Raw genomic sequence first — 20,322 nt, 5'->3', positions numbered from 1 at the left:
TGAAGAAACTCAGCAGATCTGATGGCATCTGTGGAGAGAGAAACAGAGTTAATGCTTCAAGTCCAGTATGACTGCTCTTCAGAACTCAGTTTCTCCAGCATTCTCTGTGATAGTTACAAGTCCTTGATATTTTACCTGAAAGAATTTTCTGGGGCTGTATGCAGTGAGAAGGGATGAAGTAAAACAGCAGTTATTTAATCTCTTGTGTTTGTTCAGGGAGGGACTGTGAGAATGAAGATGTGGTGTGAGGTGATTGAAGCATGGATCAGGGTGTTTGAAAGAAACTTTAAACAGATGATATGAGTCTTTTCTACTTCAATCTTTCAAAAATCAATCAAAGAATATTAAATTTTTGGTATTGCATTCTCATTGTATGTGTCACTTTAAAAGAAATCTCTGCTGCTCGTCAGTAACAGATTTATAATCTGCAGGAAATTTTTATGAAAGTGAATTTTCAGCAAGAATCATTTCAGCTTGTCTGTTCTGTTTTGTTCCACATCATGTCGACATGGTTTTCTTTGAAAATGTACTGTTGTGTCACATGATCAGTTGATCATTGTTCCTCATATGTCCTTGTTCATGTCCTCTCAGTCCTCTGTTCTGCATCCTTTGCTGCAACTTGTCCCTGAGCTTCATGAGAGAAGAATGAAGAAAGGCAGAGGTGATGTACGTAATTCTTTAGTAATCCTGCCAGCACTGTCTTGTGACATTAACCTTTGTTTATTTTTCCAAGGAGAGATGGTCATTTGGGCCAATGAACAGCTGTAAGTGTGAATAGGTTGACATCAAATGATGAAGCCATTGTCAGGTGGTTTCTGCTTTCGTGAATTCAGACAAACTAGTGTTTGCCCTAAATTTGTCATTTGCAATGTTTAAGGAGTCCAATAGTCAATTTTCAAATTTTGTGCTTAAAAATTGTTCAGTGTTTTCTAACTTTAAGATCATAGCTATTCTTCAACCTTACTTCCATACACTTATTAAAAATGAACTCTAGGCTATGGCTAAACTCCAATTAGTACATCCATGTGTAGGTAGTTCTTTATGAGTTAAATGATTTGATTGTACTAAACTTATGACGTGGAGTGTTAAGCATGATAGGACTCTCTGTGGGAAATGAAAGGGAAAGTTCAGGACTGCTGTATCTGATCTTCCAACTATCAGTTTAAGTAGGCGAGAAGCTAGAGGCTACAATATCCTACCCAGTATTCTCTGTCAGCGTCGTACCTCCCTGAAAAGGATCCAATCGGGTACTATATTTTTTATTAACGATAGGTATACATCAATACATCAAGAAAGATTCTTCAAATTTCTCTAAGCTGAGATATTACTTAGATGAATCTGTGAACGGAATAAATATGTGATATCAACATTGCTTTCTCTCAATGAAAGACTTTGCAATATTCTAAGGTTGTAAAAGACATTAAATAAATGCAAGTTTATTCTATTACAATAAATGGATGAGACTTCTGTAACTTAGTGAGATGTGACAGTTAAGTACATTTAATGACTGCTTTTACGACAGTTAAGAATTAAGATGGTGTAATTGATTAATTCCTTCAAATCCCTATTATGTGCAGACATATTTTACAATCTTCTGCATTTTGGGACACTACAGATTAATATATTGATAATGGATAAGTACAGAGTAATACTCTATTAAATTATTCTTTGTCTGACCTATATTAAAATTCTCACACACCATTAAAGTGCTGACTCACTTGACTGCCAAAGCACATTACTGCTGCATTAAATGCTTCATTTTAAAAGTACTTTGTAGAAAATCCAATTAGACCTTTTGTTTAGGAAATGTTGCAACTAAACTGTGACATTCCTATATTAAACAGAAAGAATTTGAGATTTGTATTTTCCAGCCTTTCATAACTATTTCCATGACTAGATACTAAAGCTAGACCCCAATCATCGAGGATATAATATCTACCTTATGGGGTATCGGTTACATGGATCTCAAGATAATATCAAATTAAGACTGAACATTAATAATAAGGACCTTGTTGTAATCTTTTTCTCAATAACTTCCTGCTTGTCACTATTGGTAACAATCAATGGATAAGTTCTAATCATCAACATTGGTGCAGATTGTTACTTTCATATATTTCACAGGATAAACTACAGTGCCATTTTAACCATTGTCTGGAAAAAGTGCAACTGACTAGAAATACATATCTCATTCATATTATGGATTAATTCAATTCTTTTTGTTCTTGTTTTAGGAAGAATTTCAAGGACCAGGTGGAATTCAAAGTCGAGGCTTTTTTATGTTTAGGGTATGTGCCACAATCTGTAAACTCACATAACAATTCTGCAAACCTCTCAGCATTTGCATCCAAACTTAGATACATTAAATGGCCAGGATATGCTCAGTGGGGGACTTGGATTGGAATGGGGCATGGGCTGAAAACAAGGTTATGATGCAGCAACATAACTATGTTAATTCATCTGAACTTTCATTGAAAAGAAATTGATCAAAGTATCTGTACAATAGGTTTTCTGATAATTCTGCTATTAAAGTTCTTATAATTGGCATAATTCATCAAAGTTTGAGCTTATTGGTGTATATTAATGGGCTTGATGTAAGTTTGCTCACTGAGCTGGAAGGTTTGTTTTCAGATGTTTCATCACCATGCTAGGTAGCATCATCAGTGAGCCTCTGGTGAAGCACTGGTGGTATGGCCCGCTTTTTATGTATGTGTTTAGGTTTCCTTGGGTTGGTGACATCATTCCCTATGGTGATGTCATTTCCTGTTCATTGACTACAGTTCAGCCTTCAACACTATTATCCCCTCGAGACTGATTACTAAACTTACTGATCTCGAACTAAGCCCCACACTCTGCAACTGATCCTCAGTTTCCAGACATACAGGCCTCATTCAGTGAAGATTGGGGACAATATTTCATCCTCACTAACACTCAACACTGGGGTGCATACTCAACCCCCTACTGTACTCACTGTATACCCATTACTGCATCACTAAATACCAGTGGAATGCCATTTACAAGTTTGCTGATGCCACCAAAATAGTCAGTCAAATCTCAGATAGCAATGAAACAGACTACAGACAGGAGGTGGAAGACCTGGAAAAATGGTGCACTGAGAACAACCTAGCTCTCAATGCTGGCAAAGCCAAGGAACCCATTATTGACTTTCGGTGGGATGTTACTCATGCCCCCGACACATTAACAGCACAGTCGTGGAATGAGTGGAGAGAGTGTCAAGCTCCTGGAGTGGTCATCCAAAACAAGCTTTTTTGGACTCCTCATGTGGACAAATTGGTTCCAAAGGCCCAACAATGTCTCTTCTTCCTCAGACAGCTAAGGAAATTTGACATGATGGCGAATATCTTTGTCAACTTTTATAGGTGCGCCATCGAGAACATTCTGTCTGGATATATCACTACCTGGTACGGCAACTGTACCATTCAAGGTCGGAGACAGTTACAGAGAGTGGTGAACTCAGCCCAGTCAAACGCAAAGGCCAACCTCCCATCTCTTGAATCTATCTACCAGGCCCGTTGTCAAGGAAAGGCAGCCAGCATTCTCAAAGATCCATTCCACCTTGGCAAATGTTTTTCTACCACCTCTACCATCGAGGCGAAGGTGCAGAAGCCTGAACATATGCACCAGCCGCTTTTAAAACAGTGTCTACCCTACTGTTGTTAGAGTACTGAATGGACTCACAAACTCTTTACATTCGCCCGGACCTATGTTTTTGTTTTTGCCACTGTTTACTTATTTACTTATCTATGCTACTGAACTATGTGATCTGCCTGTATTGCTCTCAAGACAAAGCTTTTCCCTGTGCCTCAGTACACATGACAATAAATTCAATTAAATTTTTCTCAGTGGGTGGTAAATGGGATCCAAGATTTTTGATAGAGTTCGGTTGGAATGCCATGCTTCAAGGAATTCTCATGCGCGTCTCTGTTTGGCTTGTCCGAGGATGGATGTGTTGTCCCAGTCAAAGTGTTATCCTTCCTCAATGGTATATAAGGATACTAGTGAGAGTGGCTCATGTCTTTTTATGGCTAGTTGATGTTCATGTATCCTGGTGGCTAGTTTTCTGCCTGTTTGTCCAATGTAGTGTTTGTTACAGTTCTTGCAAGGTATTTTGTAAATGACATTAGTTTTGCTTGTTGTCTGTGTAGGGTCTTTCAAGTTCATTAGCTGCTGTTTTAGTGTGTTGGTGGGTATGTGGACTACCGTTATGCCATCTGATACCTGAAAAAGTCATCTTAGTGAGAGGATTAAATTACAACTTCCAGGATGTGGACAAGAAAGATTTCTTAGCAACAATAGAAACAACACTGAAAGACAACAAACTCACAGAAGAAATTCAGGATACCATCGGACAGATAATCACACCAACATTAAGCAGGAAAAAGGAGGGAAACATATTCAATACACAAGAAAGGAAAGCACTAGACAGACTAAAGAATGATAAAAAAAATTGTTATCCTACCTGCAGACATAGGATGCTTGACAGTCATTTTAAATCAAAGAGACTACATTTAGAAAGCAAATGCACTGCTTGCAAATACCAACACTTCCCAACAAGTGATATAGATCCGACCCCACAACTGGAGAACTGAATCACAGCCCTACTCAAAAGACTTCAGAAATCTGGAGAAATAAATAAAACTGACTTCCAAAAAGTGAAACCAGATGGATCCAACACACCACTCTTCTATGGATTACCCAAAATTCACAAACCAGGAGCCCCCTCAGACCCATAGTCTCGCCACCCAGAACACCAACTTACAGATTAACCAAAGAGCTATACCACATACTAAAACACTTAGGAGAAGACTAATGCCACTCCATCCACACCACCAATGAATTTCTGAAGACCATCAAAGACAGCAAGGTAGAAGAGAATGAAATAATGGTCTCCTTTGATGTAACAGCCCTATTCACATCCATCAACATCAATCTGGCCAAGGAAATACTGGCTACACTATTAGAAAAACCAAAGACACAGACACCAAACACCACCAGCTTCATCAGCAAGGACAATATCAAGTTAGTGGATCTATGCCTTACCATCCACTTTATCTTCAACAACAAAACCTACAGACAAACCAACAGAACATCCATGAGATTTCCAGTATCATGGTTCTTAGTAGAGACAGTTATGCAGAGACTCGAACAAGCAGCTCTGCCAACCATTCAGCCCAACCTTTGGGTCCGCTATGTGGATAACACCTTTGTCATCATTAAACAAAACAAATTAGAGGAGGAAACGTTCAAGACCATCAACAATACCCTTACTGGCATAAAATTCACTAAAGAGGAGGAAAACAACAACAAACTGCCATTCCTATATGTTGTACTACAGCAAACAGCCAATGAGGAACTTCAAACCAGCGTCTACAGGAAAACAACACATATAGAAGCAATCATCTTAACATCCACAAACGAAGCTGCATTAGAACATTATTTCAACAAGCCACCACACACTACAGCACAGAGGAACTACACAGAGCAGAGGAATTTCATCTATACAGTATATTCATGAACGGGTACCCAATGAACACAGTCTGCCGATTTCTCAGCAACAAACCGAAACAAGTAGACATAACGTATCCAGAAACCCAGGCCACTGTATCCTACATCAAAAACATCTCGGAAATGACTGCCAGATTAATCAGGCCTCTTGGCATCATGGTAACCCACAAATCCACCAATACTCTAAGGCAGCAGCTAATGAACTTGAAAGACCCTATACAGGCAACAAGCAAAACTAATGTCATTTACAAAATATGCAACACTACATTGGACAAACAGGCAGAAAACTAGCTACCAGGTTACATGAACATCAACTAGGCACAAAAAGACATGAACCACTCTCACTAGTAACTTTCACACGTAGGTGAGGAACGATACCACTTTGAGTGGGACAACACATCCACCCTCGGACAAGCCAAACAGAGACATGTATGAAAATTCCTAGAAGCGTGGCATTCCAACCGGAACTCTATCAACAAACACATTGACTTCGATCCCATTTACCACTGCCTGAGAAAAAATAGCAGGAAATGACATCACCACAGGAAATGACATCACCAACCCAAGGAAACCTAAACACATAAGTAAAAAGCGGGCCATTCCACCAGTACTTCACCGGAGGCTCATTGATCATGTTACCCCGTATGGTGATGAAATGTCTGAAAACAAATCTTCCAGCTCAGTGAGCAAACTTATATCCAGAACCTCAACCTGAACTACAAATCTTCTCAAAACTCATTAATGTATCTTAATACAGATTATTAGTGTTGAGTCTGACTGTCTTTGACTAACACTATGACAGGCAATCTCAGGGGCCCTATGGTTACAGTTTCAAAAGCTCAATTTTCCATAGATAATTCATTATTTGTTTTATATACTTTCTCTAGCCACGCAACGGAAGAAGATCATCTAGTTTTCGCTAGCAGGTACTTTTCTTCAAATCAGTAATCTAATCTCACGTGTTGGAATGATAGTTACAAAGTGATCATTTGAATCATTTACAAAATTTATTTGTCAAGATCTAATTATTCTGTTTACTTTATTGCCATTTTCTAGTGCAGTCTAATGATTTTTTTCCGTAATTCAGGATATGTATTTTGTTTTCACTGCGAGCTTTGTTTTCTGTTGGTGATAAAATTTGAAGTTGATTTCTGTTTATGGATTCATAGCAACTTCCAGTTGTATTAAGCTTTAATATCTGATATTGTGCTGTGTCTAAGTTAGGATCACTGGTCCGTTCCATTCAATCATAGAAAATAATTCAGTTCCTTCTGCTATCTACCGGCAATGATTCTATTGGGAATAAGTTTGACATTATATTATCGTATAATTTTTTAATCACTCATGGATGTCGGCATCATTGGCTAGCCAGCATTTATTGCCTGTCCCTAGTTGCCTTCGAGAAGGTGGTAGTGAGCTGTCTTTTTGAACTCTTGCAGTCCATGTGCTGGAAGTAGACACACAATTCTCTTAGGGAGCAAATTACTTGGGTGAATCTTGCTGTTGTTTTATATTCTTCCTGATATTTATTTCCCTTCTTTTGGACAGAGAAATTTTGACCAATGTCAAATAGGCTGTTTATTCGCTACCATTCTTTTACAATATCATACCAAGTAAATTTTATCTACAATTAGATTTTAGAAGATGCAAATCCAGAGCAAACTAAACAGTAATGGAAAAGTCCTGGGGAAAATTGATATACAGAGAGATCTGGATGTTCAAGTCCATTATTTCCTGAAGGTGGCAACGCAGGTCAGTAGAGTGGTCAAGAAGGCATACGGTATGCTTTCCTTCATCGGGTGGGGTATTGAGTACAAGAGTTGGCAGGTCATGTTACAGTTGTAGAAGACTTTGGTTCAGCCAAATTTGGAATACTGCATACAGTTCTGGTTGCCACATTACCAAGAGGATGTGGGTGCTTAGGAGAGGGTGCACATGTGGTTCGCCAGGATGTTGCCTGGTATGGAGGGTGTTAGCTATGAGGAGAGGTTGAGTAGATTAGAATCATTTTCATTGGAAAGAAGGAAGTTGAGGGGGTACCTGATTGAGGCCTACAAAATCATGAGAGGTGTAGACAGGTGGATAGCAAGAAGCTTTTTCCCAGAGTGGACGACTCAATTACTAGGGATCACAAGTTCAAAGTGAGAGGGGAAACGGTTAGGGGAGACATACATGGAAAGTTCTTCACACCGAGGGTGGTGGGTGCCTGGAATGCGTTGCCAGTGGAGGTGGTGGGGCGGGAACCATAATGTCATTTAAGATGTATCTAGACAGATACATGAATGGGCAGGGAAAAAAGGGATACAGATGCTTAGAAAATAGGTGGCAGATTTAGATAGAGGATATGGATTAGCACAGGCCGAAGCGCCTGTTTCTGTGCTGTAATGTTCTTTTGTTCTTTGTTCCAATCTCTTTCAAAACTCTCACATTTACTCCTTAGCTTAATTTATTGTGTATTCTCATCCCTAAATATGACCTCTGCACAACTTATTTCACTCCTGAACTTTTAAACTCTTTTCTCACTATTATTTCATTCTTTAATATGATATTTATTTTCACATTTACTTCAATCATTCTACTCATATATTATCTCTTGTTTCTTACTTTTATACCACAAGAAAGCTAATGAATGTTGCCCTTTATGTTTAAAAGATTGGAGTACAAAGACACGAGAGTTATACAAAACTCTAGTTAGATCACACTTGCGGTATTGTTAGCAGATCTGGGCACCACATTTAAGGAAGGATATATTGGCCTTGGAGAGAGTTATGTAGGTTTACAAGAATAATACTTGGACTTCAGGTGTTAAGAGAAGAGATTACACAAACTAGGTCTGTTTTCTCTAGAATTTAAAAAGTTAAGGGTGATCTGATCAAAGTTTTCAGGATATTAAAAGGATAATACACGGTAGTTTAAGATAAATTATTTCCACTGGTTGAGGATTCTAAAACTGGAAGTCATTGACTGAGAATTAGGGCTAGACTGTTCAGGAGAGATATTGAGGAAGCACTTCTACACACAAAGGATGGTAGATGTTTCAAACTTTCTTGCACAAATAGCTGTGGATGCTGGATCAGATCTGCGATGGACACATTTTCTAAAGCAAAGGAATTAGGGGATATCAGCCAGGTATATGGAGTTAGGCCACAGATCAGCCATGATCTCACTGAATGGGAAACAGGTTGATGGGGAGGCATGGCTTACTCTTGATCCTATGTTCCACTTCATTTTATGCAGTTGCCCCATTTGAGCAATAAACTGAACATTTAGAGCAGTGAACAGGTAAAAATCTCTTTTTATACAGAACTTCAAGGCTGTGAATTTTACATTTATGGATACTGGTATCTGATGGGAATGCCATTTACAGCAAGAATATCAAACTTATGCTTCTTTCCCATGGACATAAGGAATAAGATCATAATATCCTCTGAAGTAGAAGCAGGTATAGATTATTGGTCCTGAGCTGCCATTGAATGTGGTCTTTCTCTACTTGGTGCCTGCCTGCCACAGACTATAAACTCTTTATGCATCAAGAATCTATCCAACTTAGCACAGAATATAAATTGGAATATTGATGAACAACCTCAGGAAGTCTGGCAGAATCTATGGAGAGAAAGCAGAATTAACGTTTCAGGTCCAGTGACCTTTCTTCAGAATGTTCTGGAAATTTTTTTTTGAAAAATAATCAATGGAACCCAAAATTGATACGACTGTAGCAGTGATAACATTTCTGTTTTCCAGACACCAGACCATGTTTCCAGGATTCTGAATTAACGACCTAAATGCACAAATACTGATGGGTTTACATCAAATTAAATAGAAGGCACATTACCTAATTAATTTGCAGGGATGGCCAGTGGCAGGTAAACTAATCCACAAATCCCTTCAATGCAATCAGGACTTTACATACATTGTTTATTTGAGTAAAGGATTGATCTGATAGTTTCATAGATTGAAACACCAAATAACCCCAGATTAAATTATTGATAACATTATCTTCAATATAATACATAATCCTCTTTTAGCCCCTTATTCCCATAACAATTATTTTCCATTTGTCTACCATGAACCAATGTGAATTGCATTCACTATGTATTAAACATGGTATCTACCAAATTCTTAAGAAGAAACATTCAATAGACTGCCTCTTGTTGCTGCAATGTGACTGCTTTATATTCTCAATCCCTCTGCTGGCATATTGCACATGCTTCTTCAGATCAGTATAGAGGGCTGAAATGAACAATAAAAAACATTGCATCCTTCCCCTTCTTTAGCAATGATATGCATATTTTCTTTACCTTGAATCAATAAACTAAATAAATTGCATTGAAAGTAGAAGTCAAACATAATTTAAACATTCAACTTCACCAATGTATTATATCAATAATTTTTTCACCATTTCCTTTTCTTAACATTAATATGTGGTACAGAATTTATGCTTAGTCATGTAGAATGAGATAAAAGATTTGCTAGGATTGAAAGTAATTTACTTTGCAGCAAAGTAGCTAAAGCAGGATGGATGTAGGAATTGAGTCTAGCATCAGGGGTTGTCTCACGTTCTCCATGTGCGTTGTTGATATTTAAATCAGATTCCATGCTCATGAATGGTGTTTTCAGTGCTTTGAAGAATGATATATTCTTGGTGATGACTTGTGAATCATACATAGCAATGATCATTGATCCCTTTCCATTGACCACAACAAACGACTGGATGTCACACAAGATTATTTGCTTTCCAACATGACCCACTATGTTGCACAAACACTCTACCTTCTGGCTTTAGTGGTACAACTTTGACTTTCATCTTATACTGTGTTAACTTTCATGTGATCCTTCTGTACGTAGTCATGCCTGTTTGCCTATTGATCATTAGTTATGGGAGATAGCTGTGGGAAGATGTGTGAGTGTTGGATGTGTGATGTTGAGCGTAGCTGGACACTTCCAGAAGTCACAAGGAGGCTTGCTTGCAAAGTCATAATTGCAAAGAAAATAATCCAACCTCAGCTTCCACAGTTTACTCACAGCACTTGTATGCGCTGTGTGTATGAATGTCTTGAGTTATCCATTATTTCTCGGCCAGCAGGGTGCGATTTTTCAATGAGTGCACTCCACATGGTTTGTGAAGTTGCTGAACACAGCTCTGTTAAGTGGGAGTTTATTGTCACTTCTCACTGTCTAAGGGATTCCAAATAAAGTGAAAATCTGATCAAGCTTTGGAATTACTACCTTCATTGAGATAGACATAACTATTTCCACAACTGTGAATCATCAGTGATAACAAACAAGCATTTGCCCATGAGAAAATCTGTGAAGTCAACACGAACTTCACTCCATTGGTGAGCAAGTTGACATGTTGAATGAATCATGAAGATTTAACATTTAATTGTTTGACATGGTGAATGCCAAACTAAGTTTTTGGTCAAATCCAGGAACCATACCCTATCCTGAAGGAATTGTTTGGTTTTGACAATTCCCCAGTGATCTTCATGTACTATATCTACACCATATTCCCTCCAGGATAGTAGATTGTCAGTGCTATTGCTTTGTAACACAAGACTGGTGAGCTCATTTCAAATATTGTGAAGATCTTGTCTGTGAGAGGCTTTGCTTGTAAACAGGCTATCAGTAGCTATAATATATAGTTGGGATAACTCATCTTGTTTTATTGACGCTGTGACATCAGCTAGTTTTAGTGACTTTGACCCCACATTTAGGCCTACATTGTTAGGATGTTGTTCAGTAATCTTTTCCACATTACTGGAACTGACAGTGGATATTGTGAAGGGCATCTAACTGGCTTGAGTGTGCCTGGCTGACACTCAAAATGAAATTCATGCTCTTACAGTTGAAAAATCCAATGCTCTATTAGAGTGGATGATTTCCTACAAGAGTTGTTAAACAAGACTGTTGTCTGTAATCAATTATAACTTTATACTCACTTCCATAAAAATGTGAAATACTGAAGCGATTGACAACACCTCTCTCTAGTTGCAAATATTCCTCTACAACTTTAGTGGTTAGTTGATATTGTGGCAATTGATGTGTTTCCAGCTTTGTCTCTCTGCACAAACACTGCACCTAAACCCACTGGGCTCACAGCCTGGGTATTTTCTTTTGGACCATTGGAGGCATTTGTGCAACTTGCTCATAACCACTGGTTTATCCAATGTGCAGCCTATTTGAACAATTTAGTCAACTCCAACTTTGCGAGTTCTTTCATTAGATCGCAGGTGGAAACAGACAACATAAAAAGGTCAGGATTGAAATGACCCCTAACAGGCTCTGGACTTTCTGCACAATCACAGGATTTGCAAATTTGCAATAATTTCAATTTGATCAGTTGATAATCCACTGAACGCTATGATCAACAGTGCTGTTTCTGGTTTCATTCAAAAAGCACTTATTTTCGTACAGTGTATGGTGAAATTTCCCAAGACATTGTAAACATGTATGCAAGTGTGTTGGAACTTCACTTTCAGTTTGACTTTAGATGAGAATGTCATCATTAGTATTCAGCGTGCCTTCAAGTCCTTGGAATGCAGACTGAATTTGTGCAGAAAAACTCAGCTACTGAATTGACTTCAAAGTTGAGCTTCTTGTTTAAACAAATTTTTCATTGCGAATAGAGACCACTGATTTCCTTCATTCAGTGACAGTTCATGTGCCAGCTCAGCTTTGACACACCGTGCCTGCAAAATGATACATGTGCAACCACTGGAATAATGCAGTAAGGGAAGTCTGCAATCTCTGTAACACCAATCAACCTAAATATGTCTGGCAAGAAAAGACAACAATATATAGTTCGCTCTCTATGAATGGGAAGTCTCAGTCACCCCCTCATGTAACATTGGATAGTAAACTGTATGACATTGCAAATATCTCCAATTCCAGACTGAAAGGAGCCTGATGCTTAAAACCTCAGTGCCAAGTCAAAGATATTGGGACCCTGAATGCCCAGTGATGGGTAGCATTATTGTCAAAGGCTATGTGAATAAAGGGTAATTGTGTGTGTGTGTGTGTTTCTTTATTTGTTACATGACAAATCTGGCTGCCTTGTTTTGACATTGAGCTAAATTTGACAATCTCACCTCCACTTTTAAATTCAAAGCTTTTCTGACCAGTGGAGGAGTCGGACATGACAGGAATCAGATCACCCCTCCTAACTGGGTTATAACAGGAACAACCAGTACAAACCCATTAGTCACTGACCCATAAATAGTTGATGATCCCTTTCAGTAGAGTTAGTGGGAACCTTTTCTGCTGAGTGTGTGTTCAGCCATGTGTCATTATTGGATGTACTGAACCAATGCATTGAACTGCAAAATGGCAGAACCAGGGTCAACAGTATTGCAGTGAATCAATGTCATGATCTGTTTGCGCTGCATGATCATTTCAGGTCTCACCAATATAGAAACTCACACAAGTATTCACACAGGAGTATTCTTCCACTGAAAATGCCATCTGCTCCTTCAAAATCCTTCCTGGGATTCAAAATGTCCAAGCAACCCAGTGCTATGGATGCACATTTTCACTGATAATATGACTAGGTGTATCATCATCTAACCTACTTAGACTCATACAACATGGAAATAGGCTCTTTGGCCCAACTCATCCATCTCAACCAGGTTTCCTAAACTGACCTAGTTTAATTTGCTTGCATTTGGCCCATATCCCTTGAAACATTTCCCTCTAAACATTTCCAATTCATGTACCTGTCAAAATGTCTTTTACATCTGCCTCTACTACTTTCTATGGCAGCTCGTTCCATATACGCACCATCCTTTTGTATGAAAAAGTTGCCCCTCAGGAAGATGTTCAGCCATGATCTCATTTGAATGGTGCAGTAGACTCAAATGGCTGAATAGCCTGCTCCAGTTCATATTACTTATGTTGTTGTGAGATGGAGCTCCTGTTTCATGTCTTCTGTGCTCTGATTTTGCACAAATGATCCAGTATGTTTTTTTTTAGAAAGGGGCAACAGACCTTTGTTGATGACATTCTAATTCTTCTACATGACGTCCCTGAATTTGAAGCCAAGCTTTATGGGAGTTTAAATCCTGCTGTCCCACAGTGAAGGACAATAAGGAGTGTAGTGGAACAGAGGATTCTTGAAATTAAGGTTCACAGTTCTCTGGAAGTGGAGTCACAAGTCGACAGGGCAGCGAAGAAGGTTTTTGGCACACTGGCCTTTATTAATCAGGTCATTGAATATAGAAGTTGGGAAGTTATGTTGCAGTTATACAGGATATTGGTGAGGCTGCACTCGAAATATTGTGTTCAGTTTTTGTCACCTTGTTATAGGAAGGATGTTATTAAACTGGAAAGAGTGTAGAAGAAATTTACAAGGATGTTGCCTGAACGCAATGGTCTGAGTTATATGTAGAGGTTGGACAAGCTAGGACGTTTTTCTTTCAAACTTAGGAGACGGAGGGGGGAACTGTGTTGTGGTGTATGAGATCATGAGAGGCATGGATAGGGTGAATGCACTCAGTTTTTTTCCCAAGGGTTGGGGAATTGAGGACAAGAGGGCATCAGTTTAAGATTAGAGGGGAAAGAGTAAAGAGGAACCTGAGGGGCAACTTTTTTTTGCAGAGGGTGGTATGTATATGGAAGTGGTATAGGCGGGTACATTAACAACATTGAAAAGGCATTTGGACAAATACATGGATAGAAAAGGATATGGACTAAGTGCAGGGAAATGGGGTCAGCATGGATGGACATTTTGGTTGGCATGGACCAGTTTGGACCAAAGGGCCTATCTTCGTGCCGTAGGACTCTATGACTCCCTAACAGTGTTATGCCAGTGAATACCATTTTCAATTCTGTGGAGTTGTAATTAATTTAAATGGTTTAGGTAATTTGAAAACTAATCTCCAGTGAAAGAGATTATTTACTGTGTAACTATTACAATAATTTCATTTTGCAGGAAGACGAATACCTGTAGCAATGATTGACATACATGATGATATTGGTGTGCAGACAGCAATGTACAAGCAGCCATGTATACGCCCTTCTACACTGGCCTGTTTAATTGCTTAGTTTTGTCTTTCAAGTACTGCGCATGCTAACTTAATGTGCTTTGTTAAAAAAAATTGTTGTTTTCCTTATGAGATCATGAGAGGCATGGATAGGGTGAATGCACTCAGTTTTTTTTCCCAAGGGTTGGGGAATTGAGGACTAGAGGGCATCAGTTTAAGATTAGAGGGGAAAGACTATGAATTGTACCAGTAGAATTGAAAGTAAATCAGTGAAATGTTACAGTGTATTTTAGTAAATTATGGCTTAACTATAATTAGTGTGTAAATACCACTTTAAGGCCAAACATTGATGTAATATGCTGCATGTTACTATATTCCATTCTCTGTTTACAATGCCATCACTACATGTACAAGTTAAATTAAAATTCTTAATAACGATTTTGTTTGTCTTTATCTTAAGAAATTCCCCGATTTGATGATTTATTCTTTAAAAGTGCTGTGAAATACCTGCAGTGTTTTATTCTATGCCACCATACTATTTTTTTGCAATTAAGAAATTATGAGGATAGTTCTCTCATTCACCCCATCTGTGGCTGTCCTCCAATTGCAACAGGTGCCAGTCTTGCAATGAGATCTTGGGTCATCTACAAAAACTTTGGTTCTTTTCTCCATGATAAATTTCAATCCCTAGTTACACCATTCCTCAAACAGCTGTAAGAAGGCTAGTTACAGTGGACAAATATAAACTCTCCTCCTATGCACTTTCCTCCACTCCCATCTATTAAAACTCAACCCCATATACTTTATGATGGAGAGGCAATGTTATGACAACTTCTGGATTGCTGCCAATTACTGATATTTCCAAACAGATTGCAAGTTGGTTTCTTTTATCAAATTGCACTGCTTATTAACTATATATCAATTGGGTATTTCATTGCATTAAATATGGTGGACATCACCTGTGCATATATATATATTACAGGCTAAAACTATGTTGGACATGCACAATATGTAATGTGTTTCTTTGTTAATAAACGCTTGTAAGTGTGTAATGATGATGCTATAGTTCTGTCCTCCACTGCCTAGACATCTGATTTCTAATTATGTTAAACTCACCAGTTTGTAGTTACTTTAAAATACAGCAAAGACAAATGGCAGGTGGTTTCTTCATTATTTGATTATGTTGACTTCTTCAGTGGGATTGTTAGTTTTTGTTGCAAAAGATGAGAAATCTAGAGCTTACTCTTTAAATGATCCTAACATTATGCTCATCAAGTATTTTGCAAATCCTGAAATGCTCAAATACCAGCTAACGGCATTAAGCCAGTTTCGGGAATCAGAAACTAGGAAATTAAATAGATCAGTATATTTTTGCAGCTCAAGTGATTGACACTGCTGTCCCGTCAGGTTTCCAACTTCATCATCGTTGGCTTTAGTAACATTTCAATACAAATGTATTGAGGAGGGAGAATGATCAATTATTAAGATTGAATTGAATAATTTATTGTCACTTCTTGTGCTCTGCTTGACATTGGTGGGGTGGTCTCGACAATGGGCTCCAATCCCACCAACACCACCAACTCACAGTCTATTCCAGGAGTATCACACCAAGCTACTGCGTTGCCATCAATGCAACCAGTGCAAATGCTAAGCAAGAAAAATATATCTGCAAACGTTTATGCTATGTGGCACATTTGAGCTAAATGCCTGAACTGTCCCTTGGACGGGGATTCTGACTTCATGTATTCCAACCAAGTGGTGCCCTTTCCTTGAGGAAATTCTTTGAAAGGGTGGAATGTAGAAGAGATTAAGTACCAAGAGAGATGATAGTGAAAGGCAAAAGAAGACAAGTAGCAAAGCAAAAGGTAGGTCAACAGCAGGTTTAACATATGTAAAAAGTTTCAAAATAGCAGTAGAAGTAGACCATGTGGCCCATCGACCCTGCTCTGGGCATTTGATAAGATCGTGGCTGATGTATCTGTGTTCTGATACCTGTCGAAAAAGGTGATACAAAGAAGAACAAAGAACAGTCCAGAACACATACAGGCCTTTCGGCCCAGCAAAACTGCACCAACACCTGATACCTTTCTAAAAGTAAAAAATCTTTTACCTCTAGTATCTCTCTATTTCCTATCTATTCATGTATCTGTAAAAATGCTTCTTAAATGTTGCTATTGTATTCGCCTCCACCATCTCCTCTGGCAGACACTCCAGGTACTTACCACCCTCTGTGTAAAAGCCTTGCCTCTTACATCTCTTTCAAACTTTGCCAATTCCTCAAAAAACTCAATCAAGTTTGAGACATGACTTTTACCGTACAAACCCCACTGCCAAATGCTAATATGTTCATATTTTTCCATATGTAAGTAAATCCTGTCACTAAGAATTTTCCCTATCACTGACGTAAGGCCTGTAATTTCCCAGATTATTCTTGTTGCTCTTCTTAAACAAAGGAATAACATTGGCTATCCTCCAGTCTGCTGGAATCTCTTCTGTGAATAAAGAGCATACAAAGATTTCGGACAAGGTTCCAGCAATTTCCTCACCTACCTCCCTCAGCATTTTGGAATAGATCCCATCAGGTCCTGGGGAATTGTATACCTTAATGATTTTCAAAACACCCAACACCACCTCCTTGATATTGACATGCTGAGAATATCAACATACTCCTGTCAAGACTCATCATCCACCATGTCTTTCTCCTTTGTGAATACCCACTTCCTCAGGCTCCACACAGATTCCCTCCTTTGTTCTTAAGTGGATCTATTCTTTCCCTAGTTACCCTCTTGCTCCTTGTGTATGTATAAAATGCCTTGGAATTTTCTTCAATTCTGTTTGCCAGAGACATTTCATAGTTCCTTTAACTCTCCTAAATCCTTGTCTGAGTTCTTTCCTGGTATCTTTATATTTTTCAAGGGCTCTGTCTCTCTTCAGTTTCCTAAACCTTATGCAATCTTTTTGACTAAGCTCTCAATTTCTTTTGCCATTCAATGTTCTGAATCCTGCCACCCTTATCCTTCACTTTCAAAGGAACATGCTGGTTCGGAACTCTAATCAACTTGGCTTTAATAGATTCCCAAGTGAAAATTTGGATTTACCGTCAAACACCTGCCCCCGATCTATATTTCCTAGTTCTGAACTAGTATTGTAGTAGTTAGCCTTCCCTAGTTTAGTACTTTCATCCAAGGATTACTCATCCATATCCATTAGTAGTTTAAAATTTACAGAATTATGGTCACTGTTCCTGAACTGCTCCCCCACTGAAACATGGATCACCTGGCCAATACAGGTTTGATATGGCTCCTTCCCTAGTTGAATTATTTACATATTGCATCAACAAATCCTCCTGGACATATCTAACAAACTAGCCCCCACTCCTACTCCATCCAAGCTCTTGACAACAGTAGATTCCCAATAAATATATGGAAATTAAAGTCACCTATCACAACAACCCTGTTGCTTTTACATTTTTCCATAACCCAGTACACATACCTATTCCTCTATTACAACACTGGCTGTTGTGAGGGCTGCAGTACAACTCCATCAAAGCGATTGAACCCTTCCAATTCCTGAGTTCTATCCATGAAGCCTTGCTCGATGAGCCCTTCAAGGTGTGCTCCCTCAGTATAGCTGTGGTATTCTGCTTTATCAACTAAGGCAACTCCGCCATCTCTTTTATATCCTCTCTACTTCGCCTGAAACATCTAAATCCTGGAATGTTTACATCAGCTTTCAGAAGGCTTTTGATGACATTTCACACAAGAGATGTAGGTTGTGTTCTGACATGGATAGAGAACCTCAGTTACTCACAATAGGTACTCATGGTTTAGATGAGGGAACTACATAAATAAAAACCAAAAGAACTGTGGATGCTGGAAATCAGAAGCAAAAACAGAAATTGCTGGAAAAGCTCAGCAGATCTGGCAGTATCTGTGGAGAGAAATCAGAATTAACATTTTGGGTCCAGTGTCCCTTCTTCAGAACTAAATGTAATATCACTAAGCTTGCAGATAACACAACGCTGAGTGGGTGGGTCAACTATGACGAGGATGCAGAGGAGTTTCAGTCTGATTTCTACAGCCAAGAGAAAACTTGGACAATACAAGTCAGATATGAGAGGTTAATGCATGGCTCAAAGACTGGCATGGGAAAGGACTGTTCCAGTTCAGGGACACTGACACCTGCACTGGGGAAAGTGGCATCTATACTGTCTTGGAGCCTATATTCTTAACAACCACATGACTAGAGAAGTAGAGAAGCTTTTAAATCAAATAGTGAAGGCAAAGAATCAAATTGGGGAAACTGGTAATCCAAAGAATCAAGGCCAAAGAGAAAGATACTAACAGTGGAAAGGTAACCTAATTGTAACAGGAAGAGATAGAATACAAATCTAAAACTCAACCAACAGATAAGACTAGAAATTACAAAGAGTAAAAGGATAAAATTAAATCTAAATGACAAAATGTTTGAAAAAAAAATGAAGTGAGAGTGAAAATAAAAATAAATAAGTATGATCTAGCACCCAGTACAGAGACATGGCTGTAGGATAGCATGTATTAGGACCCGAATCTTGAAGAGTACAAGACATTATGAATAGCAGGAGATTAGGAAAAAGTGGAAGGGTGGCTCTCTTAGCTAAAGGTTGTATTGGTACAATAGAGAGAAACAACTTGAAGTTTAAGAAACGGTGGAAACAGTTTAGATAAAAATGAGACATAATAAAAGCAACAGTCACTTGTAGGAATGGTGCAGAGGCCACGAACAGTAACCACATGTTCGGGCAGAGCATAAAGGAAGAAATAATGAAAATGTAACAAAAAGGCCCAGTCATAACTATGGGAGAGTTTATTGTATATATCAACTGGATAAATCAAATAGGCAAGGGTAACCTCAATAAAGAGCTCATAGGATACTTTTGGGAATACTTTTTTCTTAAAACAACAGTGAAACATAAAAGAAAGGAATAGGAGTATGACATTCAGCCCTTTGAGCCTATTCTACCATTCAATGTGATCATGGTTGATTATCCAGGTCAACAATCAGTTCCCACTTTGCCCCCATATCCTTTGATTTCTTTAGCCCCAAGTGCTTAATCTAACTCCTTCAATATTTTGGCCCCATTGCTTTCTGTGGTAGCAAATTCTTCACGGTCTGAGTGGTGTTTTGAGGGCAATCATACAGCAAACATCAGTAGACCTGATGTAGAGTCATAGAGATGAACAGTAAGGAGACATACCCTTCAGTCCAACTCGTCCATGCCGATCTGATATCCTAAATTAGTCTAGTTCCATTTACCAGCATTTGGCCCATATCCCCCTAAACCCTTCCTATTCATATACTCATCCTGACGTCTTTTAAATGTCTGAATTTAAGATGATTTTAAGGTCAGAGGGAGAGATTAAAAATGGACTTAAAGGGCAACTTTTTTCATGTGGAGGGCGGTGCATGTATGGAATGAGCTGCTGGACAAAATGGTGGAGGCTTGTATAATTACAAGTGAAAAGGCATCTGGATGAGTATATGAATAGGAAGGATTTAGAGGGATGTGGTACAAATGCTGGTAAATACTCTAGTTTTGGACTTGCCCAATCCAGGGAAAAGCCCTAGTCTCTTTAGCCTATCCATGCTCCTCATGATTTTATAAACCTCTATAAAGTCACCCCTCAGCCTCCGTGCTCCAGGGAAAATAGCCCCAACCTACTCAGCCTCTCCCTTTAGCTCAAAGCCTCTAACCCTGGCAACATCCTTGTAACTCTGAGCTGTTTCAAGTTTCACAACATCCTTACAAAGCAAGAAGACCAGAATTGCATGCAGTATTCCA

At 38.7% G+C, this 20,322-nt stretch overlaps 1 protein-coding gene across 5 annotated transcripts in view; it reads left to right on the top strand.

Annotated features, from left to right (window-relative positions):
- The window catches only part of nmu (neuromedin U), a 33,551-nt gene extending 18,611 nt beyond the window's left edge, over nucleotides 1-14,940 (top strand). For 3 of the 5 annotated variants that reach the window (XM_072579712.1, XM_072579693.1, XM_072579682.1), the window contains 4 exons: nucleotides 592-666; nucleotides 2,232-2,285; nucleotides 6,411-6,449; nucleotides 14,450-14,940. In XM_072579712.1, coding sequence (XP_072435813.1) covers nucleotides 592-666; nucleotides 2,232-2,285; nucleotides 6,411-6,446 — 165 coding nt within the window. In that variant the 3' untranslated portion in view covers nucleotides 6,447-6,449; nucleotides 14,450-14,940. The remainder of the gene's footprint in view (nucleotides 1-591; nucleotides 667-2,231; nucleotides 2,286-6,410; nucleotides 6,450-14,449) is intronic. The other 2 variants (XM_072579702.1, XM_072579722.1) reach the window with 2 other exon arrangements.
- The last annotated feature ends 5,382 nt before the right edge of the window (nucleotides 14,941-20,322 follow it).

This window comes from Chiloscyllium punctatum, chromosome 1 (assembly GCF_047496795.1).
Source record: "Chiloscyllium punctatum isolate Juve2018m chromosome 1, sChiPun1.3, whole genome shotgun sequence".
NCBI lineage: Eukaryota > Metazoa > Chordata > Chondrichthyes > Orectolobiformes > Hemiscylliidae > Chiloscyllium > Chiloscyllium punctatum.
This window is presented reverse-complemented; position numbering and strand designations above follow the sequence as displayed.